The sequence below is a fragment of the Heteronotia binoei genome, chromosome 21 (assembly GCF_032191835.1).
Source record: "Heteronotia binoei isolate CCM8104 ecotype False Entrance Well chromosome 21, APGP_CSIRO_Hbin_v1, whole genome shotgun sequence".
NCBI lineage: Eukaryota > Metazoa > Chordata > Lepidosauria > Squamata > Gekkonidae > Heteronotia > Heteronotia binoei.
In genome coordinates, this window is record NC_083243.1 from 84,165,616 (window position 1) to 84,192,956 (window position 27,341).

Here is a 27,341-nt window from a genome sequence, read left to right on the forward strand (position 1 = left end):
TCAAGCCTGAGAACTTGTATTGTAAGAAACATTGTGACTGAGGGGAATGTCTGGTATTCTAGATATTGTTCTCCTTTTTGTGGCTGAATATTAATCATGTAACATAAATGTAGCTGGATGATCAAATGATGCTGTGAACAAAGGCTGGACACAGATTCTGATGTTTTTATTTCATTTGGTTTTTTGTCACTAGGCCATCATTTGTAATCCTGAGACCTGTACTAAAGAAATCTTAATAATTTTAGCCTTAAGCAATGATGTTTCAAAATCTAGTAGTAGCAATTAATGTATAATGTCTTGGCATGCAGCATCAGATATGGCTAACTTCAGTATCTCTGGCATCCAGTGAAGCAGTCCCAAATACTTTCAGTTTAATACTGGGCCACTTGGTGATACAAGTGATACTTCTTACTGAAGCAATTTTTGTTTAGTATGGCAGGCAGATAACGGTAGATTTTCTTTCCAGCATATCTGAGCACCTTTTCAGTTACATGCTTGCTTCTGCAAACTGCTCCCTTGAGTAAGAACATGGAACAGATGGAGTGTGTGTGTGTGTGTCTCACATACAAACTAGTTCTAGACCTAGAATTTGGGAAGGCTCACTTTACCATTCAGCTTTATGAGTAGTTGTATGTATTTTTCACACAATTTTTAGATACATGAGAGCCTGAAGAGAGCATGCTGCTACATACTGTAATGTGGTAATTGGTCATTTGATTGATATCTTAAAAGCTACTTGCATAGCAGCAACTTACAACATGTGTATGATTGCAATTGGTCAATATGATTTTTATAGCTGTTAAAGTGTTCAAATTAGGGATGTGCACATTAAAAAATTTAGTATTTTCCAGGTTTGGGTATATGAAACCTGTAAAATAACAGTATTATATTGGTATGATATTGGGATTTGGGAAATAATTGGCAGTGCCAAATTTATTTGGCAAAACTCCTTTTACATGGCAAGAGCCATTAAACCCTTCTATTCCACCCCCTACCCCCCCGAGCGGGGAGAACAAAAGGGAGCACTGAAATAGCTTCCTCCAATTTAAACTGAACAGTGCAGTGGATTAGGGTTGCCAGGTCCAATTCAAGAATTATCTGGGGACTCTGGAGTGGAGCCAGGAGCAAAGTTGTGAGAAGCAGAATTGGAGTTCTGGCCATCACATTTAAACGGGCCGCATACCTTTTAAATGCCTTCCCTCCATTAGAAATAATGAAAGATAGGAACACCTTTTGGGGCCCATAGAATTTGAAACTTGGAGGGTGTTTTGAGGAGAGGATTCAGATGTTATGCTATAAATTTGGTGCCTCTGCTTCAAAAAACAGCCCCCCCCCCCCCAGATACCTGCAGATCAATTCTCCATTATACCCTATGGGAATTGGTCTCCATAGAGAATAACAGAGTGCCCAGCAGACAATCCCCTCCCCCCCTCCCGCTTTCTGATGACTCTGAAGTGGGAGGGGGGTAGCCTTGCAGAGTTGTGCCACTAGCTTGGCTTTGCAGAAGCCATTTAAAAGGAACTTTCTCTTTAAATGGCTTTTGCAAAGCCAAACCACATACAAGGAACCTGAAAGCTGTGCCAGTTAACCTAGAAGGTGGGTGAACTTGTGCCGCTTTGGCTTTTGCAACTGAGCCCGAATAAAAGCAGAATAATATCAGCTTTTATTCGGGCTCAGCTGAATACATACCTGGAAAATACCAATAAGGTGGGGGGGGTTGTATTTATTCAGCTTGGTATATACCAAGCGCACAATCCTAGTTCAGATACTTCACAGGTATTATTTGCACAACTCGGTAAGTAGATGAGTATCCCTATTTTTCAGATGGGGGAGGCTGCCTAAGAGAAAGTGGCTCATCTTAGATCACCTAGCATTTTCATTGTGACAGACATGAGACTCTAACCTGGGACTTAATAAATCATTCATAGGTTGGTCTTTTTGCCTCTATGCTATACTTCTAGAAGCGTGATATACAGTATTCACAAGACCTTATAAAAACAGGGAAAGTGGTGGCATCTTTCTAAAAAAGTGAACACATGAACAGGAAAACATTTTGTTCATTGCATGTTTTTTAAAATTAGTTGCCCTGCAGGTGGAGGGGGGGAAAGGGGGCATTTGTTTGCTACTTGTGTCTGCCTCTTGGGTTAGGACTTGGAGCATTAAAGAATCTGTTCAGTCTGATGGTTCTTGAATGTTCTAGCTTAAATTGTGATTGAGGAGAACCTTCGCATTCAGAGGCACTCATTCTCTGAATCCCAGAGCTAGGAGGCCACATCAGGGGAAGGTCTTAGCCTATATCCCCATTGTTGACCATCCAGAGAAACTAGTTGCTCACTGCATGAGACAGGATGGTGGACTAGATGGACCAGTGGTCTAATCCAATAGGGCTCTTCTTATGTTCTTAACCCATGGCAGCAATCCTAAGAAGTAAAAGTACACACGTGAAGCTTTGCAGTGGAAAGGAAAACTACTTGCATAGCCAAGGTTTATAAGACATTATAAAAATCAGCTGCTTCTTTCTCTCGCTTTCTACTCAGTTGAACCATGGCTTTCTTTCTCCAGGTTCAAACTTGCAATGTTTGGCTTAGCAACAAAATTAGTTGCCTGGTGTTAGGACTATAAGCAATGCTCCCTCTAAGCTTGTGAGCAAAAATTCTACTTCGTAAGCTTCTGGCATTAAAGTTATGAGTGATTGATTTGGCTACTGCATAAATTAGTTTCCTCAGGTCATCCTTCCTGAGCTAAGAACACTTGACTATAAGTTATCTTCAGTTCTTCCAGATTTGGAAACATTCTCAGCCACCTTCATTGCATAGTAAATCAAACTTAAATGGCCTTTGAGAATACAGTGCACACACATGCACCCTTAACCAGCCGGAATGTTCTTTAGTTAGTACAGAGTAACTTTGAAGCCTGGTTCTGAATGTGATGAACCTGAGGATAAACATGCAGAGTCAAACTCTGGCCAGTCAAGATTTTCATAAATCAGCATACTAAAACCCATACATGGAACTACCCCTATATATTCCCATACAGGAAGAATCCTAGAATGTGCAAAATAGACCCTATTTTCTTTATGTGATGTGCTTGTCTTAAGGTGGTCCAATTCAGGACCCACACAAGCTTTCTTGGAGTTTGTTTCTTTTCACCAAGGTCCAAATCTCTTGAAGCTCCAACAAGTTAATGATATCTGCATAGTGCCAAAATCCCTCAATCAGTAGCTTTGGGTAGCTGCTGTTAAGCACATCCACTTTATCTACTTGTATCTTTTGAAAACTGAAAAGCATGGAAGAGGAGGGTTAGAGAATATTTGAAATGACGGCAGAAAGTCAAGATCAGCTGCCAAGTTTCCCCAGAAACATGGTCAGTTGTTTGCCCTTCCACAAAGAATCTGGTTCAGTGGTTTTCCTTAATCTACTTCTAAATTTGAGTAGTGGCTGCTGTTTGTTCAAATGCTTTCATCCTTTGTCTTAAAAAGCAGCTTTCTTGCTTGTTCTTGACTCTTGTCCTCATTGCTTGTTAGTCTTTGTTAGAGAAACAATCCCTTGTTGTTTGGTTCCACTGATGAGCAGATCAGCCAGTATTCAGGAGTGGGGGCGGGGACTGGGTATACTTGCTGCAAAAAAGCTTGGGGAGGTGAGCATTCAGTTACTGCCAACTGTTCTGCTAAAACAGCCCATGCTGGCTTCCCCATGTGTGCTTGAGAATGTAGATTTGAGATTGCTTTTTGAAGTCCCTGCTGCAAGTACTGTCCCTCTCTGGGAGGAAAAGGGGTCAGCGACGTTGGTGAGGAAGATCTTTGGGCTGATAACGAGAACAGCTGGCACAGCAGAAGCTGGAGTAATATTCATTATTGCAGAGTTGCGCCTGCAATATCAGCTCACAGTTGGCCAGATGTGGTTGGTCAACACACTCTCTGCTTGGGTCCACAGGGAGGGATGCAGGTACTGCAAACAGAAAGAGGAGGCAGATGTTACAGTAGACTTTAATACAGTACCCCAAAACTGATGTCCTAGCCATGGCATTCTAGGTAATACTATAACACGGGTGTTGACCAGCCCATAGGCCAGAACCAGCCCGCCGAGGGATTTAATCAGGCCTGGGGGGCTCTTTTCTCCCCCCTTGTCCTCACCCTTTGTAACTCCAGATCAAGCTTGCTTAACATAAGAGCCACAAAAATAAACATCAGATGTTTGAGAGCAGGCAGAAAGGAAGGAAACAATAGATGGAGGAAGGCAGGAGGGAGGGAGAGGTGGAAAGAAAGCAACTTTAAATGCATTCTCTATGCCGCTGGCTGGCTCGGCTTGGAGAAGTGATTTAAAGAGAGAAATGCCTTCTCCAAGCCTGCTGATGGGACAGTGTGAGCTTCAAGAGCCACACAATATGTGTGAAAAAGCTGCCTGTGGCCACAGTTTGGCCACCTCTGCTCCAGATAGACAGAGCCCAGAGACCTTAATGGAAAATTCATCCCATGTTTTCCTTGCATCTTTGTCTGTGCTGCAATGTGTTTCAATGGAGTGGAGATCAATTTCAGTTTCAGTGTTCTTATCGTAAGTGGAAGCTTTCTGGAATTGTGGCCTTGCAAATATAGGGTTGATGCTTTGAGCCAGATTGTCTCTGCTGAATGGATCTGACCTAGTGAGTACTCTAACCTGGGAGCCCACAGCCAAAGAGGGAGATTATACTGGAGAGACACTGCCAATGCAACTAAACCCTAGATTGGGGAGGAAAAGCTTGCGATGTCATTTAATTGTTTTCCCAGGTTCAGAGTATTTTATATTTTTAGTTTCTGCTATGATCCTTGTGCTTTTTCTTGATGTTTTATTTTTAAAATTGCATTGCCAAATCCCACTATTCCCCCACCTTTCCATTTTAAACAAAATATTGCAAGAGTTTTATGCATGTTTTAAGTTTAAAAATATCTTCAATTGTGTTTGTCTGTGTCCTTTATAAAGTGTATATCTCTACTACCTCACATTACATTTTATGACACACATGGCTCAGCCCCACAAAGTCCCATTTGTGTCAGATCCAGCCATCCTAACAAATGAGTTTGACACCTATATTAGAGCATGTCCTTACTTCATTTAGTTCAAATATATTTGTGCTGGAGAAAAATAAGTCAGAAATAGCAACAGCAGCCAGTGGTGTTTGAGGGAGCAGTTGCCATTTTTAGTAAGACACTTATCACCCCCCCCCCCGCCCATGTGGCATATAGAAGCTTCAAGCTGTGTGTCACACTAAAGATGCTGTCTACAGGAAAAAATGGTTATTCCTAAATAGGTTTATTTAGATGGAAGGCCTTACTTTTAATAACTTGAACACCTTAGCCTTAATTTAGCTTTCCTGTTTCTTTTCTCTGTCTTCCTCCTTCAAGCAAAATCTTGACTGATAAAAAAAAGCTTGCTAACTATACTACTGCAGCCTCTCTCATGTGAATAATACACGATTTAGCTATATAATTATTGAAACTGAATAGCTTGTAGGGTGATAACTTTTCTCTTGATTATTCTCTTGATTTCTCTTATTTAAGACAAAGTAGAGCATCATGTACAAACTAGTAGTGTAGACCAGAGGCCAGCTAGTGCAGCATCCTGTTGCCAGGAATGACATGCAAGCTGTCCTGGGAAAGCTCACAAGCAAAGCATTGAAATATTAGCTCTCCCCTGCTGTTGCCTTTCAGCAGATGATACTCAGAACATTATACCCACTCAGAACCCAGGGGTTTCATTTAAACTGGTCTACAGACAGAAAATAGCTATCTGCTTATCCTATTAGGTTGTCTAATCTCTCTTCATAGCAACATGTGACAGTGAATTCTCTAAATTGCAGATTTGGATGTAAAAGGAAAGTCTTTTGTTTGTCATCTTAATTTCATTCAGATACTGGACATTACAGGAGGAAAAGGATGGAAGAGAGCACTTGAGTGAAGGTCCAATCCAAATGGGAGCGGCCACTGATTCCCCCCCCCCCGCCCTTATGTTGTAGCTGCCTTGTCCTGGATAGCCCACAGTGACCTGATCTCAGAAGCTAAGTAGGGTCAGTCCTGGTCAATATTTGGATGGGAGACCACCAAGGAATAAGGCTGCTATGCAGAACTGGCAGTGGCAAACCACCTGAGGGTCTCTTGCCTTGAAAACTTTAAAGAGTAGCCACATGTCAGCTACAACTTGATGAGGGGAAATGTGTAGGATTTAGTTGCATTTTAAGATCAGGGTATCATTCCCTCTAATTGTGTTACCTAAATATTTTAGAAGAGCAGGCATAGACTATGTGTGGTGGGGGTTAGTGAGTAAGACCCAGGTTCAAATCCCCATTTGGTCATGAAACTCACTGGATGACTTTTGTCCAGTCACACTGTCAGTTTAGCAGGGTTGTTGTGTGGATACAATCAAGAACAGAGAACCGGGTACACCATCCTGTGCTCCTTGGAGGAAAAGCAAGACAAGTGGGTACTAGATGTCTTCTTTCAGTTGTAAAACTCAAAAGTATTTGTATGTCCTTTCAGGGACTGAACCAGTTCATGGTAAGAGGTATTGGGGAAGAATAGCCTAATTAAATGTGGAAGGTTATATTTGTCAAGGGGTTTCATACTGAGTTGCAAGCCAATAAACTAAAAATAACTAAAAATAAAAAATTACTGGATGCTGTCCGAAGTCTGGTTGCAGCTTAAGTTACATTTTGCACCCTGATATGATCACTGAATACAGAACTGTTTTATCACACCAGTTACAAAGGGAACAAAAAGGGTTCTCTCCTTTTACAGTACTTGCAGGTACAACCCTTTTTCTTTGCCTGTTGCTACAGGACTATTTTGAAGGCGAATGCCACAAGTTCCAGATGCCTGCACCTTTCAGGAACTGTATTTTATAATTAGGAATCAGACTTTGAGCACCAAATGTCACATCAGCAGGTCTTCTCTGGTGGCATTTAAGCATGAAGATCCGGATGAAGACAAATGATTACCCCAATGCACTTTTCTCAGTACTCCTGTGCTAGGGCTTCTGCTGTACCAGTCTCCCTTGAATCCATGCAAGCAGTGCAATTGGGAGTCCTGTATAGCAGTGGTCCCCAACCTTTTCGGCACCAGGGACCAGTTTTGTGGAAGACAATTTTTCCATGGACCAGCAGGGGAAGGGGTGGTGATGATTTTGGGATGAAACAATTGTGCACTTTATTTTGGTGTGGTTAAATGTGCAGACTCTTATCAGAGAACTGGGTTTGATTCCCCACTCCTCCACTTGCAGCTGCTGGAATGGCCTTGGTTCAGCCATAGCTCTTGCAGAGCTGTCCTTGAAAGGGTAGCTTCTGGGAGAGCTCTCTCTACCTCATCTACCTCACAGTGTGTCTGTTGTGGGGAAGAAAGATAAAGGAGCTTGTGAGCCACTGATTCGGAGTGGAGGGCAGGATATAAATCCAATGTCTTATTATTATTACATTGTAATATATAATGAAATAATTATACAACTCATGGCCCGGTTGCTAACAGGCCACGGACCGGAACTGGTCCACAGACCAGGAGTTGGGGACTTCTGCTGTATAGGCTTTCTAATATCAGCTTAATGATGGGCCAACTTTTCTCTCTTGGCCCCTGTCCCCCCCTCACCATTCTTTTCACTTTGTAGCCCATAGAGAGACATTCCCAGTTTCCAGGGTGGAATCCTAAACCTCCAGGGACTTAGGTAAAAGATCTGCCAAATGCACCCACCTTCTGACCTCCTCCTGATCACTTTCACTTCTGTGCTGGCACTGACAGAGTTGCTACCACTGTAGGCATTGCAGGTGTAGGACCCCTCATCACCTATTTGCACATTGTTTATATGAAGGCTTCCATCATGGAACATACGGATATGATGGCCGTCAGCTCTCACTGGAACCCCATTCCTGAGCAAAAAGAATGACTAGACTAGTTACCTTCCATGTTGAAATGGAGCTTCTTTCTGACTCTTACATATTCCAAGGTGGGAACAGAAACTTTTTATACAGCAAAGGCAGGTTAAGAAAAGATCTTCAGAGGGACAAGTCCTTATATAAAAAGTGGGCTTTAACTTGTAGCACAAACTAAGCCTGGACTGGTGGCATTAATTTTTAATTGCTTAATTAATTTCTTGCTCTTTACCTTGACCATCTGATGTTGACATTGTTGCCTGTCACAACACACTGAAGCTGGGTATTTTCTCCCTCAGACACAGAGAGGCTGGGTAGCACACCAGTGATTCTCAACTCCCCTGAACAAGAAAGGGTATTGTCAGTAACCAGGCACATTCTACTCAAGAAACTGAAGCAATTATTTTAGGAAGGGCACTCTGGAATTAGCAACCCAAAGCCTTATTGCATGGATGGATGAACTTTTTTTAAAAAAAGCTATCATGAAGGTAGAAAGCCAGCAGGGGGGTGGGGGCTTTCCAGTGTTTTGCACTGAGTGTCACATGTACGACTATCTGCCCACAGGACAGAAGTCTTGGGTGTGTGCTCGATGCAAGGAGCTCCTGGTCCTCAGGGAACAAGTTCGTACCCTTGAGGCCAAGGTGACTGCCCTGGAGAAGCAGAGACAGTCAGTTAGGCACTCGGAGAAGACTCTCAGGGACGTATTAGGTGAGCCCCACTCTGAACGTGGCAGCCCCGTTGCTGCCAGGGAGCTTGAGGGTTGAGAAGGAACAGGGCACCGTGCTGAGGGTAAGGGGAATGGGCCCTCAGAAGGGACCTCTTCAGTTGGTGAGTGGGAATCCTTTCGCACCAAGGAACCATCCCTGGGCAGGGAGAGAGGAGGGGTCTTGGTAGCTGGTGATTCGATCCTTAGGCAAGTAGACAGCTGGGTGGCAAAACCACATACTGACCGTATGGTGACTTGCCTGCCTGGTGCGAAGGTAGCAGATATTACGCGTGTAGTAGATAGGCTGATAGTGCTGGGGAGGAGCCAGTGGTCGTGGTGCATGTTGGCACCAACGATGTGGGGAAATGCAGTCATGAGGTCCTGGAGGAAAAATTTAGGCTGCTAGGCGGGAGATTTAAGGCCAGGACCTCCAAGGTAGCCTTCTCAGAAGTGCTACCTGTTCCACATGCAAGACAGGAGAGACAGGCTCAAATTAGAAGTCTCAATGTGTGGATGAGACGATGGTGTAGGGAGGAAGGGTTTAAGTTTGTTAGGCACTGGGATGCCTTCTGGAACAAGTGGGAGCTGTACAAAAGAGATGGTCTCCACTTGTCCCCAGATGGAACCCGGCTGCTGGCGCTTAAAATCAAAAAGGTGGCAGAGCGGTTTTTAAACTAAATATTGGGGGAAAGCTGACGAGATGAAATGTCTCTGGTTCAGGAGGACTCATCTCAAAGAGATGAAGGGTTAGCTGTTACTTTTCTACTGGGTAATGGATCAGAGTTATCCACTGAAATGGTGACAAACAGTATGGACTGTCTGCCAAAGTCTCAAGGCGGCAGGAGGAAGGTTGCGGGCCTAGCTTGCCTGGGAAATTATAGATGTTGCATGCAAATGCTAGAAGTGTTCGAAGTAAAATTGGTGAGTTGGAATGTTTAGTGTTGGGAGAAAACAGACATTGTGGGAATTTCAGAAACTTGGTGGAATGAGGAGAATCAGTGGGACACGGTGATTCCTAGATAAGTTATATTGGAAGAATAGGGAGGGAAGGGTTGGAGGTGGGGTGGCTCTGTATGTCAGAGAGGGTATACGGTCCAGTAAGAGTGAGGTCAGAGAATTAGATTCCCTTCTAGAAATGCTTTGGGTTGAAATAGAAGGCCCAAAAGGAAATTTAATTATGGGAGTTTGTTATCGCCCACCAAATCAAAAGATAGAGGACGATTATAATATGATGGAAGGATTAAAGATAGTGGCTAAACATAAAAACTGTGTCGTAATAGGTGATTTTAACTACCCGCAGATTGATTGGATCAATATGTGTTCTGGTCAAGAGAAAGAGATTGAGTTTCTTGATGCTCTCAATGACTGTGCTATGGAACAGAAGGTCTCAGAACCTACCAGGGGTGGGGTGATCCTGGATTTGGTCCTAAGTAATGCCCAAGACTTGGTGAGAGATGTAAAAGTGATCGCACCGTTTGAGAGCAGTGACCATAACATTATTGATTTCACCATTTGTATAAATAGAGAGTTGCCCCAAAAGACCAGCACAACCACGTTTAACTTTAAAAGGGGTAAATTCTCTGAGATGAGGAGGCAGGTGAAGAGGAAACTGAAAGGAAAGGTAAATACAGTCAAAACCCTTGGGGAAGCTTGGAGGCTATTTAAAACTACAATCCTAGAAGCTCCGATAAAATATATACCACAAGTTAGGAAAGGCACAAACAGGTATAAGAAAAGGCTTGCATGGTTAACAAACAAAGTAATGGAAGCTGTAAAAGGTAAGGACTCCTTTAAGCGGTGGAAAGCTAGTTCAAGTGAGATTAATAAAAGGGAACACAGGCTGTGGCAAATCAAATGCAAGACTATGATCAGGCAGGCAAAAAGGGACTATGAGGAGCATATTGCAAAAAACAAAGACCAACAATAAAAATTTCTTCGAATATATTAGAAGCAGGAAACCAGCCAGGGAGGCAGTGGGGCCCTTGGATGACCAAGGGGTCAAAGGATTACTGAATGAGGATAGGTAAATGGCTGAGAAGCTGAATGCATTTTTTGCCTCCGTCTTCACTGTGAAAGACGAGAAGTATTTGCCCACTCCAGAACCACTTATTTTGGAAGGGGTGTTGAAAGATCTGAGTCAGATTGAGGTGACAAGAGAGGAGGTCCTACAACTGATAGACAAATTAAAAACTAATAAGTCACCAGGTCCAGATGGCATACATCCAAGAGTTCTGAAAGAACTCAAAGTTGAACTTGTAGATCTTCTGACAAAAATATATAATCTTTCATAGATATCTGCCTCCGTTCCTGAGGACTGGAAGGTAGCAAATGTCACCCCCATCTTTAAAAAAGGTTCCAGAGGAGATCCGGGAAATTACAGGCTAGTCAGTCTGACTTCAATACCGGGAAAGTTGGCAGAAACCATTATCAAGGACAGAATGAGTAGGCACATTGATGAACACGGGTTATTGAGGAAGACTCAGCATGGGTTCTGTAGGGGAAGATCTTGCCTCACTAACCTGTTACATTTCTTTGAGGGGGTGAACAAACATGTGGACAAAGGAGACCCAATAGATGTTGTTTACCTTGACTTCCAGAAAACTTTTGATTAAGTTTCTCATCAAAGGCTCCTTAGAAAGCTCGAGAGTCATGGAGTAAAAGGACAGGTCCTCTTGTGGATCAAAAACTGGCTAATTAATAGGAAGCAGAGAGTGAGTATAAATGAGCAGTCTTCGCAGTGGAGGATGGTAAGCAGTGACGTGCTGCAGGGCTCGGTACTGGGTCCCATGCTCTTTAACTTGTTCATAAATGATTTGGAGTTGGGAGTGAGCAGTGAAGTGGCCAAGTTTGCAGATGACACTAAATTGTTCAGGGTGGTGAGAACCAGAGAGGATTGTGAGGCACTCCAAAGGGATCTGTTGAGGCTGGGTGAGTGGGCATCAATGTGGCAGATGAGGTTTAATGTGGCCAAGTGCAAAGTAATGCACACTGGGGCCAAGAATCCCAGGTACAAATACAAGTTGATGGGGTGTGAACTGGCAGAGACTGACCAAGACAGAGATCTTGGGGTCGTGGTAGATAACTCACTGAAAATGTCAAGACAGTGTGCGATTGAAATAAAAAAGGCCATCGCCATGCTGGGAATTATTAGAAAGGGAATTGAAAACAAATCAGCCAGTATCATAATGCCTCTGTATAAATCGATAGTGCGGTCTCATTTGGAATACTTTGTGCAATTCTGGTCACCGCACCTCAAAAAGGATATTATAACACTGGAAAAAGTAGAGAAAACGGCAACTTGAATGATTAAAGGGTTGGAACACTTTCCCTATGAAGAAAGGTTAAAATGCTTGGGGCTCTTTAGCTTGGAGAAACGTTGACTGCGGGGTGACATGATAGAGGTTTACAAGGTAATGCATGGGATGGAGAAAGTAGAGAAAGAAGTACTTTTCTCCCTTTCTCACAATACAAGAACTCATGGGCATTCAATGAAATTGCTGAGCAGTCAGGTTAAAACAGATAAAAGAAAGTACTTCTTCACCCAAAGGGTGATTAACATGTGGAATTCACTGCCATAGGAGGTGGCGACGGCTACAAGCATAGACAGCTTCAAGAGGGGGTTAGATAAAAATATGGAGCAGAAGTCCATCAGTGGCTATTAGCCGCAGTGTGTATATGTGTATATATATATATATATTTATATATAAATTTTTGGGGCCACTGTGTGACACAGAGTGTTGGACTGGATGGGCCATTGGCCTGATCCAACATGGCTTCTCTTATGTTCTTATGTTCTCATGAGCTGGACACTTAGCCTAAAGTGGAGCATTGGAAAAGATTCTCAAAACAGGCCACAGGAGGCTCCTTTGCCCAGAGACAACATTTATAAATGTTATTAGGGCTCCCCAGGTGGAAGCACATTCAGCCGGGGCTCCGGAGACTGCACTGGCTGTCAATAATATACCGGGTTCGGTACAAGGTGCTGGTTATTACCTTTAAAGCCCTATATGGCCTAGGACCTGCCTACCTTAGGGACCGTCTCTCCCCACATGTTCCCCAGAGAGTGCTTAGATCTGGTTCTCAAAATCTACTAACAATCCCCAGGCCGTAGTAGGCCCGTCTGAAGTCAACCAGGGACAGGGCCTTTTCGATTACAGCCCCTTGCTGGTGGAAGCAGCTACCGGAAGAGGTGAGGGCCCTGCTGGACCTTGGGCAGTTCCGAAGGGCCTGCAAGACAGTTCTCTTTCGGTTGGCATATAATTGACCGGTACCTGAAAAACCCCAAAGGAAGGTTGTAGGATAGCACATTGATAGATCGTTTTATTGTTTTAACTGCTGTAAACTATTTAATGTATTTTAATATTCATTAATCTTATTGTTAGAATTTTATGTTGTGAGCCGCCCTGAGCCACCTCAGTGGGGAGGGTGGGATGTAAATAGAATAAAATGAAATGAAATGAAAAATAAAGGCATCTTGTGTCATTGCACTTCCTCTACCACCAGGATATAAATTCTTAGCAACAACAGTCACATTGCTCATTCAGTTGTAGCGGTTGCTACAGGCACATACTCCTGGTCTAACGGTGCATCTCAATTACAAACTTAGAAATGTTTGAAAGAGGTGGAATGATTTCCCCTCCCCCACCTTCTATTGAAAATTCAACCTCAAAAGTTGCCTGGTGATAGATACTAGGTGGAGCTGGGAGGGAACTCTAAACACTTTACAGATATTTCTATAGCCCACCCCCAGACTGGTTTGTCTCAAATGTACTACTAAGAAAGCTTAGGTCTGATTCCCACCTATAGTTATCCTTAAACAGACCAATATGGGAAGGGAGCTCCCCTGTTGGTAAAAATGGGAAAGTGGGGAGTTTTTCTTTATAGCACAGTATTACAGATTTCCCAGGTCATCCTCTCTGTAGATTGCTCTCATCCAGCTAACAGCCACTAACCTGATGGCTTGACTTTAACAAAATAAAAAGTAGAATGGAGAACTCTTTCCCCATGCCTGCTTCCTTGGTATCAAAGCAAAGTTTTCTTCCCTTCCTTTTCCAAGTACCTTGAGGTCTAATCTGGATTCTTCTCTGATCCTGGGCATGGCCATTGGAAGCAATGCAGGTAAAGAAGCCAGCATCTTCTGCACTCAGGCGACTGATAACCAAGGCACCATCAGCCTGCTGCCTGTACCTGTGAACCAAAACTCAAACTTACCATGTTTTCTGGGAGAAGAGGTGAAAAACATTTAAATGGATTGGGCCTTGTATTCATAATGTATTTAATTGCCCTGAAACTGTAATTGTCTTAGGACACTCCCTAATCTCACACAGGTCAAAATATAACATGCTCTGGCATCTGGTCACCAGCCCTAGTTAATGAAGGAGAACAGCTCTTTATCTTCCAACTCATCCTGTGGAAGAGCATGTAGGTCCAGCAACTTGTCCTCCCTTTAATGACGTGTACTCCATCTTCATGGAGTTGGAGGAGTCCTGTTTATATACGTTTCAACAGGCTAACATGGCAACCAGTCTGGAACCAATCCCAGACTGATCCAAAATTGTGCTTGACAGCTAAGTCACACTGCAACAGTCTGATAAATTACTAGATTAAGTTACCAGTTATTAAAGGAAGGAGATGGTACATAGACACACATATGTGTGGAGCAGTGCTACTAGGGTGGCCAGACCGTCCCGGGAGCCCGGGAATGTCCCGGTTCTGGCCCCCTATTCCCGCCTCCCGGGCTGGCTATACCGGGACCATTTAGAGGTCCCGGTTTAGCCAGCCCCGGAGGCGGTGGGCCGCGGGCGCCGGCGGGGAAGGCGGCGAGTGAGGGAGGGAGCGTTCCTGCGCCTGAAGCAGCCTGTCGGTCACTTCCGGGTTCCTGTCCTGCATCTCGACCTGTGTTATTAGTGACAGGCTGCTTCGGCGTGCCGCTGCGCCGGCCCCCTGGGTCCCACAACGATGGGACCGATGCCACAGGGACGGGCTCGAAACACTCTATAACCCCTCAAAAGAACAGCAGTCTAGCTCGCTTCCCCCGAGCCCTGCCGCCATAAGCCTCAAGGGGGCTCATTTTGCGGCATCTCCCGGCGGGAGGGTGGCACCCGCACGGGACACATATCAAATGAAAGAGGGGGCGCAGGGCTATCAGAAACAGCCGGCAGAGGGAGTCGGGAGACCACCCCACTGGGGGATCCACACCCCGAAAGTGATGAAGGTGGCGCAGATAGAGCCAACAGAGCAAACAGGACAAAATAAATAGGCTGCATTATGCAGCACAGTTGAGAAAGTGCCTTATCCCATATACTGATGAAGTATATACAGGATTTCAGAACAAAATTGTTTCTGGCGGTGATATTTGGGGGATTTTTGGGGATGTCACAGGAAGTGCTGTGAAGTCACTTCCTGTTTCCGGCAGTGGCATTTGGGGGAAATGATGTCATTTGGGGGAAATGATGTCACAGGAAGTGATGTCACTTCCCATTTCCGGCAGGTGACGCGGGGAAATGATGTCACAGGAAGTGATGTCACTTCCTGTTTCCTGTGGTGGCATGACGTCACCGGAAGTGACGCCACTTCCTGTTTCCGGCGGCGCGCGCGCTTCGCGCGCACGCACCCCTACCTTCCCCCCCCCCCAACGTGTCCCTGGCTGGCCTTCAGACATTATGGTCACCCTAAGTGCTACACAATGTAAGGACACCCAAGCAATAGCCCCTCCCAGTTACGCTCAAGGGAATTCCCAGATAAGAACCTAAGATCAGACCAATAGTCCATCTAGTTTAGACACATGGTGGATGTTGCCACTGCATGTTGCCACGGGCCAGCTACCCATGCTGGACAGCCTGCCTCCATCTGAAATTATTTCACTTGTGTTTTGTGGGCTGTTGCTCCTGAACTCAACAAGAAGAATAAAAAGAGGCAGGAAAGAAATGAAAACAGGAAAAATATACACTGAAGAAAGAAAATCTGGGAAACAAAGATGGGAATACAAAGATACCTGTGCTAGTAAAAAGAAGAGAGTGCAGTGGGGTGCACAGAGAAAAAGAAGGCTTAAGCTAAGAAATGGTTTTTTTAGAAATGGCCTTAATGTGCTAAAAAGAGCCCCATGGTGCAGTGTTAAAGCTGCAGTACTGCAGTCCTAAACTCTGCTCACGACCTGAGTTCGATTCCCGGCAGAAGCTGGGTTTTCAGGTAGCCGGCTCGAGGTTGACTCAGCCTTCCATCCTTCTGAGGTCGGTAAAATGAGTACCCAGCGTGCTGGGGGGAAAGTGTAGATGACTGGGGAAGGCAATGGCAAACCATCCTGTAAAAAGTCTGCCGTGAAAACGTTGTGAGAGCAGCATCACCCCAGAGTCGGAAATGACTGGTGCTTGCACAGGGGACCTTTCCTTTTCCTAATGTTGTACTAATCATTTGAATCTATGGTTCTTGTCTATTATCTGGAAACTGCTATGAGTATAATGGAAAGTAGTACATAAATATATTTTAAATAATAACAGTTGTAGAGAAATATATGAACAAATGAAGAGCCCTGCTGGATCAGGCCAATTGTCCATCTAGTCCAGCATCCTATTTCACACAGTGGCCAACCAGTGCCTCAGGACAGCCAACAACAGGACACAGAGGTCAAGGCCTTCCCCTGATGTTGCTTCCTGACTCTGGGATTCAGAGGTTCAATGCCTCTGAATGTGGAGGTTCTCCTTAGTCACCAGGCTAGTAGCCACCGACAGACCTATCCTCTGTGAATCTATCTAATACCCTTTTAAAGCTGTCTACTGTTCCTTTGGCCATCACTACATCTTCCAGCAGCGAATTCCACATTTTAATAACTCTCTGTGTGTAGTAGTTATTTCCGCCTATCTTTCCCAAACCTACTGCCCATCACATGTAGGTGAGGAACATTTGGGTAGGGAACGAAAAAAGAAGGCATAACTGAGTGTTACTTGAAGCATGGAGAATAGCTTTGGATGTTCTGGCACTTGTCAGGAACCAGAATTGATCAGACTTACTTGGCCTATTTCTTAAGGGAAGAAGTGTCCTGTGACAATGGAAGAAACAGTATGGGGAAGCTGTGCCTTGCTACCTCCTGAGGAAGTGAGAGTACAAGAGAGGTGGAGGAAAGGTGCAATATGGACAAGAAGAAAAGAAGAGGGGAGCCATAATGTGAATGGCCTGTGGACATCTTGTATCTGAGGGCCAACAAATACCTGCTGTTGTCCTATAACAATATAGGCCACTCGAATTAGTCACAATGGCCCTCCGAGTGACTGGAGGCCCACCAAGGGATACGTAAAACGATGGAAGAGCAGCACTATCTCTAGTACCATTGCTTACCTGGAAGAAGAGATGGGCTGTCCATCCTTCTGCCACTCAATGGTTAGAGTAGGTGTAGCTTCGACTCGGCAAGGCAACCTGACTCGCTCCCCAATGTTGGCATCAACTACTGAGGGCTCATTCTTGTACATTTTTAACCTGCAAAGTACATGCCCAGATTAGCCCCTACAAAGTAGCAATATACCAGCCCATGTATCTGAAAATTCCATACTCAACCCCTTATCCTTATCTCCTTTGAAGACCGTTTGTGCAGCCTGGCCCATTTTAGCCCCCCACCACCTACCGTTCACAGTGGCTCCTCAACTTGTTCTGGACACAAGTGGATCCCTTCAGAGGCTGTGTTGCAGCCAGGATGCTGCTTCTGTCTTGAGCACTTTACAAAGTGCAAGCTTGTATAAATACATCTTTCCTAAGTGTTTGGCTTCAGGCCCAGAGAACTCTCTTAGCCAAAAGAGTCCCATGTAACTAAATGTTCTTTTGAATAGCTTGCTTGGCTCCACTGAATGCTTTCTATGAAAGGCCAGAGACATTTCAACAAAATACTGCTGTTTTCCCTGTAACTATTGAGGGTCTGTCAATAGCTGATACCCCATCAGCATGCACACAGTGTAGGGTGAGGTGTTCATTCAAAGAAGACTTGACTCACTGACTCCTCTTTCTCCCCAGCTCTCAGCCTCTAAAGCCTGTGCAATTGTTTCAGACCCCTGCAACCTTGCTAATGGATCAGGCTATCACCTGACTAGGGAGAGGAAAACTGCTCTCAAACTCAGCCCAAGCAGCCTGCATACCCCAATCCCCTGACTCCATCTGAGAGGCCACACGGAGCAGGCTGCACAGAGCTGAAGCATCACTGTCATTGCTCAGTGGTCAGGGAGATCCCAGATGGAGTAGCAGATGAAGAAGAATTGCAGATTTATACCCCGCCCTTCTCTCTGAATTAGAGACTCAGAGCGGCTTACAATCTCCTATATCTTCTCCCCCCACAACAGACACCCTGTGAAGTGGGGGGGGGGCGCTGAGAGGGTTCTCACAGCAGCTGCCCTTTCAAGGACAACCTCTGCCAGAGCTATAGCTCACCAAAGGCCATTCCAGCAGGTGCAAGTGGAGGAGTGGGGAATCAAACCCGGTTCTCCCAGGTACGAGTCCGCACACACAACCACTACACCAAACTGGCAGTTGCATCTACTTCCTCTGTGGAATTAGTGGGCAACAGGGTCTGTCAAACCTGCCCTGGAACTTTGCAAGCAGTAGCAGCAGGAGGCATGGATAGAGGAAAGGGAAGGAACAAACCAAACAGGGAGACTCTTCCTATCCATCTAACTGACTGCAGTACTTCTCAATCCCCATTATCATGGCAGAGTTCGGAAGTGCTCTAGCACTAGTAGAAAACTCTCTCATAGTTGTAATTCCGAGGTTTCAGGCTTAATTCCCATTTGCACCAATTGAGGAATTTCCAGGCTGTTTCTGTTGCCCACAGGGCTGACTGACTTCAGGTTAAACAGGTCACCACATTTTACTGAAGAACTCTGCCAAATTTAGACAAAACAACACAGCTCTTTTCACAATCACGTATTCATCAAAAACACAGGTTTCACCTGGTTTCTTCAGTCTTGTAGATACGTTATTTTTAAAACTAACTTCTTCCATGCTTTAGCACTAGTGCTTCAGTGTCTACTGTCTTTGTACTAGCCATTTCCCCAAGAGTTTCATCTAAAACTAGATGAAAAAGAGGTATGATTTGTTACCCCATACCTACACAGATCATTCTCCGAACAGTTGTATTTTCTAACTAGTTCACAAAGCAAAAAACAAGTCTAGTTTATGATACTGACAGTGAAAATAACAAAGGATAATATCAGCCACTGGTAACGTTACCTGTATGTGGAATGAGGATGCTCAGAGGAGACAACTGAATGCCCAGTACTAACTCCTAAACCAAATACTCCATGTTGACGATTCTGTCCATGATTAAGCTGGTGTCTCGTTCCTTGTGCAACTGCAGCTCCATAGATACCTAGAGAGAAAATTCTGATTAAGACTTAGATCCTGCCTGGAAATTCTGTATCTAGAAGAAGGGATTTGTGCCAATTCTCCCATCCCACAGCTACTCCCACATTTATCATCATCAGCACTTGGGGGGGGGGGGCATTTTGGGCTACAGCAGAAGGAGAGACAGGGAAAACACATTCTGCAGGCGGAAATCCTCTGGAAATTTTAGGTGGAATTCAAGCCTCAGATCGCCCCTTCACTTGTGATACTTCATGGAGAATATCATAACTGGCAAGTATCTGTTTGCCTCTTTGGCTTTGAAAGTCTCAGAAAAGTTTAGTACCTACAATGTGCCATTTGAAAGCCCAGCACTTATGTAGTTAAACATAATTGACTGTGGCATTTAAATTCTAAGTTCTCCCAAGCCCTACCCCCTACAACCAGAGGCTGAGTTTGCACAATGTTTTGTGTTATCTGGGTTGGCCCCAATAAGAGACATTACATGTATTTAGCTTCTTCTTCCAGTTTAAGTGCTGGTTCATGTGAAATTTATGAGCAGTTAATCCAAGAGCTCTGCAGCCACTATGCATACCAAGAGCCCATCAATTAATGCAGGGCAGGGAGAAAGGTCATTAGTAAAAAGGTGAAAAGAAAGAGAATAAGAGCATTAAAACAAGTTGGGTGAAATAAACTATGAACACTCATCATGAAATCGCATATCTGCTGCAAAAGAAAAGATGCTACCTTCCTAGAAACTTTGCAGTCCTCCCTGGGCAATAACACAGCAGACAATCAGCTATGAAACTTTCTAATTCTGGACAGCTGTAAACATGCCCACTATGAAGGATTGTTGCAACACTATTTTTACTACAAATGGCAACTAATGTCTATTTTGCTAACACTGACACTGCTGGTATGAGATCATGATGAACATTCTGCAAGATACTGAAAAGGATAAGGGCTGGCATGATGGTCTATTGACTTTCCTAAGCTCAGCATTAGAAGTTGACCTTTTCCTTTTGATTAGGAAAAAAATGGGCAAGGTCTCAAAACAGAAACAACAAATGACCTTTGATCCTTAGCTGAATCTGTCTGTGCTCTGTCCTCCCATTGGAAATTAGACACGAATAGGTCCCAGCATCCTCAGCTCTGAGCTGGCTGATCACCAAGGAACTGTCAGATTGGTAAGTATGCCTGCAGGGCAAATTGAGAGCATTGTTAAGTATCACTGACTAACACACCATCTAAGCAAGACATTGGCATAATATACATGATAACAAAGCTACATTATATGCTTAAATCTTATCTAGCCTAGCCATGCCACCAAGAGGTCAATACAGAATTAGCATAATGTTCATATCTCCACCATTTTTTCTTAACCCTGTGATGTAGCTTCAGGTCAGAGAGTGAGTGATGATCCAAGGTTCCCAAATTAGCTGCACAGCTGAGTAGAAATCTGAACGTAGGACTCCCAGGTTCTACAATGACACTCTAATCAGTCCATAGCACTATATTTATTTATTCTATTTACTGCATTTATACCCCACCTTTCCTCCAATGCATCCTGAATAGCCCATGCTTATCAGGGCTTAGGGAACTAAGTAGGGTTGGCCATGGTCAGCACTTGGATGTGAGACCACCAAAGAAGACAGAGATAGCTACATGGAGGAAGGCAATAGCAAACTGTCTCTGCTCATCTCTTGCCTTGAATACCTATTGGTAGGGATTGCCATGAATCGGTTACAACTCAATGGCACATTCTTCCTTTTGGCATGTAAGAGTTACCATATTTTTAAAAAGCAAAAAAAGAAATGACAGACTGACTATTTTCCAGTTGACTACTTCAAGCAACAGATCACTGTGATAAATCTAATTTTAAATACCCCTACTATTTAAGATGTGATAATTGGTACTGATTAGGAATATTTTAACTTTCCTTGTTTTTAAATAACAATTTTAATTTATTTATTTAGGCTAAATAACAGAGGACAGACACCAAAAAGAGGACATGTCATCTAAAAAGAGGACATCTGGTAACCCTAAAGAACACACAAGCCTGCTGTATCAGAATAGTGGTCTATCCAGAGTGGTTTAGTGGTTAAGAGCAGTGAACTCTAATCTGGAGTGATGCTGATTAGGAAAGTGGACATTTTGAAGTGGGGTTCAGCTGACCTTTAATGACTCTGCTAAGAGCCTAAAGGTCATACGAGATTTAGTATTGCTGCCGGATAACAAGTTAATGAAGCTGCAAACAAACAAACAAACCAAACCTTCGTTCCAACTCCATCTAGCTGACAAATGGCCCTACCTTGACAATGCTAATCTGGCCCCCTGGATCCACATCTCAGTAACATCAAAATTAAGTAATTGCAATGCCCTGTAGCTAGGTGTCCCTATCAATCAACTCAGATAATCCGGCTGTTGCAGAATGTCACAGCTCAACTATTATCAGAGGCTGGGTGCAGCATGCATATTGCTCCCATTCTGCAATCACTCCATTATTGCCCATCAGTTCCTGGGCTCAATTCAAGGTACTGGGTATCCCACACAAGCTCTTCATGGCTTGGTCTGTAGGATGACCCCTCTCCCCTTAGCCTTTGCTCATCTGCTTACAGGTGGCCTCCTGGAAATGGGCAAAATCAACACCTATCCATAGATGTCCATTCTCTGTTGTGGCCCCACCTTACGTAATGGCCTGCCTGATGAGGGTAGAATCTTATGCTTGCAGACTGCAGTGCAGCTGCTAGGCTGCACGAGCAGAGTTTGCTTCCCTGGATAGGAAGAGTCAGGGGGCGCCCGTTTCAGCGCGCCATTGTCAGCTCCTTTGTCTTGGCAGACGATTGGCTGAGGCTTTTCTTTTGTTTTTGGTTGGACGTCGGGGTTTGTTGGGGCAGTCGACTGGGCAGCGGTGGGTGAAGCGTTGGCTGGAGCGTCAGCTGGAGCGTCGGCTGCAGTGCTGCGGGCTGGCGGCAGCATCGGAGGCGGTGGAGGACGTGGCGTTGTCCTTCTTGTTGGCTGAGTCTGCCTAGGGTTTAGAGTCTGCTGGAGCAGGGGTTGTGGAGCCCAGGGGTTGGTCTTTCCCCTTTTAATTTTTGAGGGTGTGGGCCTGTGGGGCAACCTGGGTTTGTTATTATTGCCCTTGAGGCTGGCAGGTGACCATTTTGGAGAGCCTCCCTCTCCCCCCCCCCCCCCACATTTTTCTCCTACTGGAGACATTGGTGTGCAGCAGAGGCTTTTGTGGCCATTTTGAGTTCCCTTTCTTCTTCCAGGGGGAAGCCATTTTAGAGTGGAGCTGCAAGAGGTCATTTTGTGGTCTTGTGCTTGCTATTTAGATGGCTGGTGGAAAAGGGTCAGGCAAGCCCAAAGGAAAAAAGCCAGTGCCTAAGGCGCCCAAGGCTCCTGCGAAAAGGCCACCACCGCCGTTATCCTCTTCTGATGAGGAGGGTGATATGGTGGTTGATTCCAATATTGCTTGTAGATTGAGAGCATTGGAACAGGCAGCGGGCATCCTTTCTCCAGGTGGGGAAGATGGTGTGAGGCAATCTAAGAAGGGTAAGCAGGTGAGTATTCTCACCAGGCTGTATACCTAAGGGCAGGTCTGGTGGAGTCGTGCCTGGCAGAGACGCTGGACTTTGCGGTCTGGATGTGGGTTTGATGGCAGCAGCTGGAGCATCAGGGGTCGGTTTGCCATTGGTTCCTGCTGGATTCGGAGGTAGGTCGGGTGATAATTTACAGGCGGGGCCTGGGCAGGTTTGGCCATGGGGAGCATGGGGGCCTGCTTTGGCGGCCGGACAGGGCGCTTCCATGTCAAGCGCGGGGGCGCCTGCCTCCTCTGCGTTGGGCGCGTTTCAGAATTGGGCTTGGCCATGTGGGCAAGGCATTCCTAGTGTGTACCCGGGCACAGGGCATCCTGGCATGGCTGGTTCCTTTATGGGGGCGCCCTCAACATATGGGATGGTGCCTTTTGTTGCTTTGCCGTTTGGGGAGGTTGCCTTGCTGCTGGAGGACCACTTGCTTCTCGCTACTAGGGAAAACATATTAAAAGGGGAGTACGTGGGTATTTTTTCTCTTCTCTTTCGGGAGTTGAGAAAAAAGACAAGGAAGAATTGGATGAGAAAGAGAAGGAAAAATTGAAAAAACGGAAGGTGGACAGGACCTGGGCTGATTGGCTTCCTGGGTTCTGTATTTATGCCGGGGTGATTGCGAGGGCACAGCCATGGCGGGCAGCATCCCTTTTCCAGTATTTGGACATAATTTATAAAGGCTATACGGCCTTTAGTGGACCAGCCTGGTTACAATATGACCAGGAATTTAGGATGAGGGCTGCCCTGTATCCGTCCCTTCAGTGGGATCGGATCCATCAGCAGCTTTGGCTGCAGGTTATGTCCCCGGCTAGGCCTAATCTGGGCGATCGCTATGATAGTGGTCACTTGGTGAGTAGGTCATCCACATCCGCTGCTGGTTCATCAGGCTCTCCCCGCGGTGCAGCAAGGCAGGCGGTTCAACCCTGCAGGCTCTGCTGGGAATTTGGATCCCTTGGGGTATGTAATAGGAAGGTGTGCCAGTTCAAGCACGAGTGCCCCATGTGTGGTGGTTCCCACTCAGTTGACAACTGCCCTAGAGCCCGTGGGCGTAAAAATACAAAGAAGCCTGGTGGGAGCGGAGGTGCCTTTCCAGCTAAGAAAGGGGCCCAGCCCGATAAGGGTGAGACCTCTTGAGCAGTGGCTGTCGAGGTACCCTCGAAGGGTTGATAGTTTGTATTTGTTAGAAGGTTTTTAAGTTGGGTTTAGGATCCCTTTTCAGGGTCCTCGAGTTCCGTTTATGCCAGGAAACCTTAAGTGAGTTCAGGGCTTGGAGCAGGTCGTTAGAGACAAGATTCCAAAAGAGCTGGCTGAGGGAAGGATACCTGGTCCTTTTTCACATCCTCCAGTGAGTACTCTTAAAGTCTCACCTTTGGGTGTGGTGCCTAAAAAGGCACCTGGTGAATTTTGTTTGATTCACAATTTGTCTTTTCCTAAGGGGAAGTCCGTGAATGATGGGATCCCGGAGCACTTATGCTCTGTTAGGTACACCAGCTTTGACCAGGCTATTGCCATGGTGAGGTGTTGCGGGGTGGGGGCAGAATTGGCAAAATGCGACATTAAGTCTGCGTTTCACCTTTTACCTGTCCATCCTGATGATTTTGAACTTCTAGGGTTTTCTTTTGAGGGTCAATTTTACATGGATAGAGCATTGCCATGGGCTGCTCTGTGTCATGTTCGGCTTTCAAGCATTTCAGCACATTTTTGGAATGGGCTGTGCGGGAGAAAGTGGGTTTGCAGAATGTCGTTCATTATTTGGATGACTACCTTTTTGTGGGTCCCCAGGGGACTGGGCAATGTGGGCAGTTGCTGTCTGGCTTTGTTGAGCTGGCAGCGGAGCTTGGGGTTTCTTTAGCGCCTGAGAAAACTGAAGGTCCGACCCAGAGGTTGACCTTTTTGGGGATTGAGATTGACACTATTGCACAGTTGTCTAGGGTGCCTCTTCAGAAAATAGTGGAGCTGAGGGCTAGGATTTCTACCTTTCTTCTTAAAAGGAAGGTTACTTTGTTGGAGTTGCAGCAGCTAGTTGGGCACCTCAACTTTGCTTGCAAAGTGGTTGCTCCTGGGAGGGCTTTTCTTAGAAGGCTGTGTGATGCTATGGCAGGGTTACGCTTGCCTCAGCATAGAACTAGCGTCACCTGCAGCATGAGGGATGATTTGAGGGTTTGGCAGGAATTTTTGGAGTCCTTTAATGGAGTTTCTTTTTGGAAGGACGAGATGAGGCTCAAAGCTGAGCTTCAGGTCATGTCTGATGCTGCTGGTTCCTTGGGTTTTGGAGTCTATTTCCGTGGACATTGGTGCGCAGATAGTTGGCCTGACTCCTGGCTAAAGGTTGGTGTGAACCGGGATCTTACGTTTCTCGAGTTCTTTCCTATTTTAGTCGCTGATTGGCTGTGGGGGAAGGATATGGTCAATCACACTGTCCATTTTTGGTGTGATAATATGGCGGTGGTCCACGTCATTAATTCCCTTTCATCCAAATCTGGCCGGGTTATGAGATTGGTGAGGGCCTTCACTCTGCGTTGTTTGCGGCTTAACATTTTGTTTTTAGCCAAGCATGTTCCTGGGGTGAGTATCGGGGTAGCTGACGCTGTATCTCGTAAACAGATGGAGAGGTTTCGTCAGCTGGCCCCAGATGCCGACAGAGAGCCGGTGCCAAAGCCCCAGGAGCTATGGCTGATTGGTGAGCCGAGGCCTGCAGAGCGATAGGTCTAGCCATTGCACCCAGCACCAGGAAGACTTACGAACGGGCTGTGCGGCAGTTTGCAGACTTTAGGGCTGAGGTAGGGTATTGCAGGGTTTGGCCCCGCCTGGTGGAGCATTTGCTCCATTACTGTGTTTTGCTGCGAGGTAAGGGGTTGGCCATGCGATCCATTAGGGGGCACCTGTCTGCATTGGCTTTTGTCAGTAAGGCGCTGGGTTATAGGGAGGAAACAGCTGACTTTCGTATTCGAAAGATGCTAGAGGGGTGGGCCAGAGAGGCCGGTCCCAGGGTTGATACGCGGAATCCTGTGTCTCCTTTGATTCTGCGAGGTTTGAAGAGGGTTTGGGACGTGGTGTGTGCTTCGTCATTTGAAGCATGTTTGTTTCACGCTGCATCTTTGTTAGCTTTTGGGGGGGCTGGTGGCACAGTCTAAAAACGATGTTTCTGGTAAGGCTCTGTTGTTAAGGGATCTGCAGCTATTTGCGGGTAAGGCAGTCATCACTGTCCGTTGCTCTAAGATGGATCAGTTGCAGAAGGGTACGGTGCTCGAGTTGGGTAGTTGTTCAGAGCTTGAACTGTGTCCAGTTACTGCATTGGCTGCTTATTTGGCAGTTAGGGGGCCCATGGAGGGGTTTTTGTTTATGCATTCGAATGGTTGCCCGTTAATGAAGCATCGGTTTTGGGCAGTAACGTCACGGGCTTTGGGTGAGTTGGGGTTGTCTGGGGTGTGGTTTGGGACCCACTCCTTTAGAATTGGGGTAGCCTCAACAGCGGCTGTCATGGGGTATCCTTCCACTTCCATTCAGATATTGGGCAGGTGGTGTTCCTCGACCTATAAGGCTTACGAGCGACGTTTTATTAGGCCGTGAGTGACTTGGTGTCTGTTTATTGTTGGTTCTGTTCTTGTTTAACTGTTTTTTCTCTTTAGATGCTGTTGTTCCTGGCCAGAGGAGCCGAGTTCTCATATGTGGCCATAGCCACGTGTTTTGTGCCGCTCATCAGGCTCTGAGAACTGCGGTTGGCTCTCAGCTGGGACTCAGTCAGCATGTGTGTATTGAATGGCGGGGGCGCCGGGGCCTTCAGTGACCGGGCCTGCTGCCTTTGTTGTTTAAAGATTGTGTGGGTCCTTCTCCGCAGGTTTTAATTGTTCACCTGGGAGGGAATGATCTGGGACTCTTAAAGGGCAAGGCCTTAGTTTGGCAGGCCCGGGATGATTTCTAGCACATTCGGGAGCGATGGCCTGGGACCACCATAATTTGGTCAGCCATGCTGCCCCGCCTGGTGTGGCGTTGTGCTTGGGACCCTGCAGCTATAGAAAGGGCCCGGTATAAGGCTAATAAGGAAATTAGGAAGGTGCTGGAAAAGGGGTTGGGCCACTATTTGCCCCATCCGAACATTTTGTTGAAATTTCCTGACCTCTACAGAGGGGATGGGGTCCATCTCTCAGAGAAGGGTAATATACTTTTCCTGAGAGATTTGCAGCAAGGGTTGCGGGTGGCTTTGGGTCTCCCGGTGGGCGCTAAGCCCTAAGTAGAGACTTGGCCTTAGTAGTGGCAGGTTTTTGGGGTTTAGGGCAGTATGTGGCTAGGGGAGGATTGTGAAGCATCCCCCTTTTGGGGAATTTGGGGTCTGGCATGATCAGCCTTCGGGTTTGAAGACCCGGGTTTGGAGAATGCAGACTGTCCGGGAGGCTCGGCTAGAGGGTGCCTTTCTGGCAAGACGTGCATCTGGGTTTGGGCCCTCTGGTGCGTGCCTCCCTGCTGGGCCTGCCTGGAGGGAGCTGGGTAACACTCAGCTCCAGCTGGGGGGCGGGGTCTCTCGCCCATTAATGGCAGGGAAGCAGTCGCAGTGACCCCTAGCCCTGGCCAGGCCACTGGTGGGGTACCCTTGCTGTTTATTAGAATATTGAATAAAGTGGCCAAATTTTATACCAATACTCTGTGTCTGACTCTTTATTCTGTCCTTGGGGAGCAAAGGCCACCACTCTTCTGCAAAGCATGCTGAACTGAATTATTCAGGAGAGCTTTTTTGAACTGTTAACAGGGCTGTAGTTTAACAGAACAGTTCAGAAAGATACTTGGGTCTCTCTCTCGGCTTGGCTTCGCGAACGAAGATTTAAGAAGGGTGCAATAGTCCACGTCTG

At 45.8% G+C, this 27,341-nt stretch overlaps 1 protein-coding gene across 3 annotated transcripts in view; it reads right to left on the minus strand.

Moving 5' to 3' along the window:
* Positions 1-2,841: 2,841 nt before the first annotated feature.
* The window catches only part of PAPLN (papilin, proteoglycan like sulfated glycoprotein), a 172,653-nt gene continuing 148,153 nt past the window's right edge, over positions 2,842-27,341 (minus strand). For all 3 annotated transcript variants that reach the window (XM_060261820.1, XM_060261819.1, XM_060261822.1), the window contains 7 exons: positions 19,983-20,107; positions 18,800-18,938; positions 16,925-17,062; positions 13,653-13,780; positions 8,120-8,228; positions 7,709-7,884; positions 2,842-3,947 (listed from right to left, as the gene is read on the minus strand). In XM_060261820.1, coding sequence (XP_060117803.1) covers positions 3,775-3,947; positions 7,709-7,884; positions 8,120-8,228; positions 13,653-13,780; positions 16,925-17,062; positions 18,800-18,938; positions 19,983-20,107 — 988 coding nt within the window. In that variant the 3' untranslated portion in view covers positions 2,842-3,774. The remainder of the gene's footprint in view (positions 3,948-7,708; positions 7,885-8,119; positions 8,229-13,652; positions 13,781-16,924; positions 17,063-18,799; positions 18,939-19,982; positions 20,108-27,341) is intronic.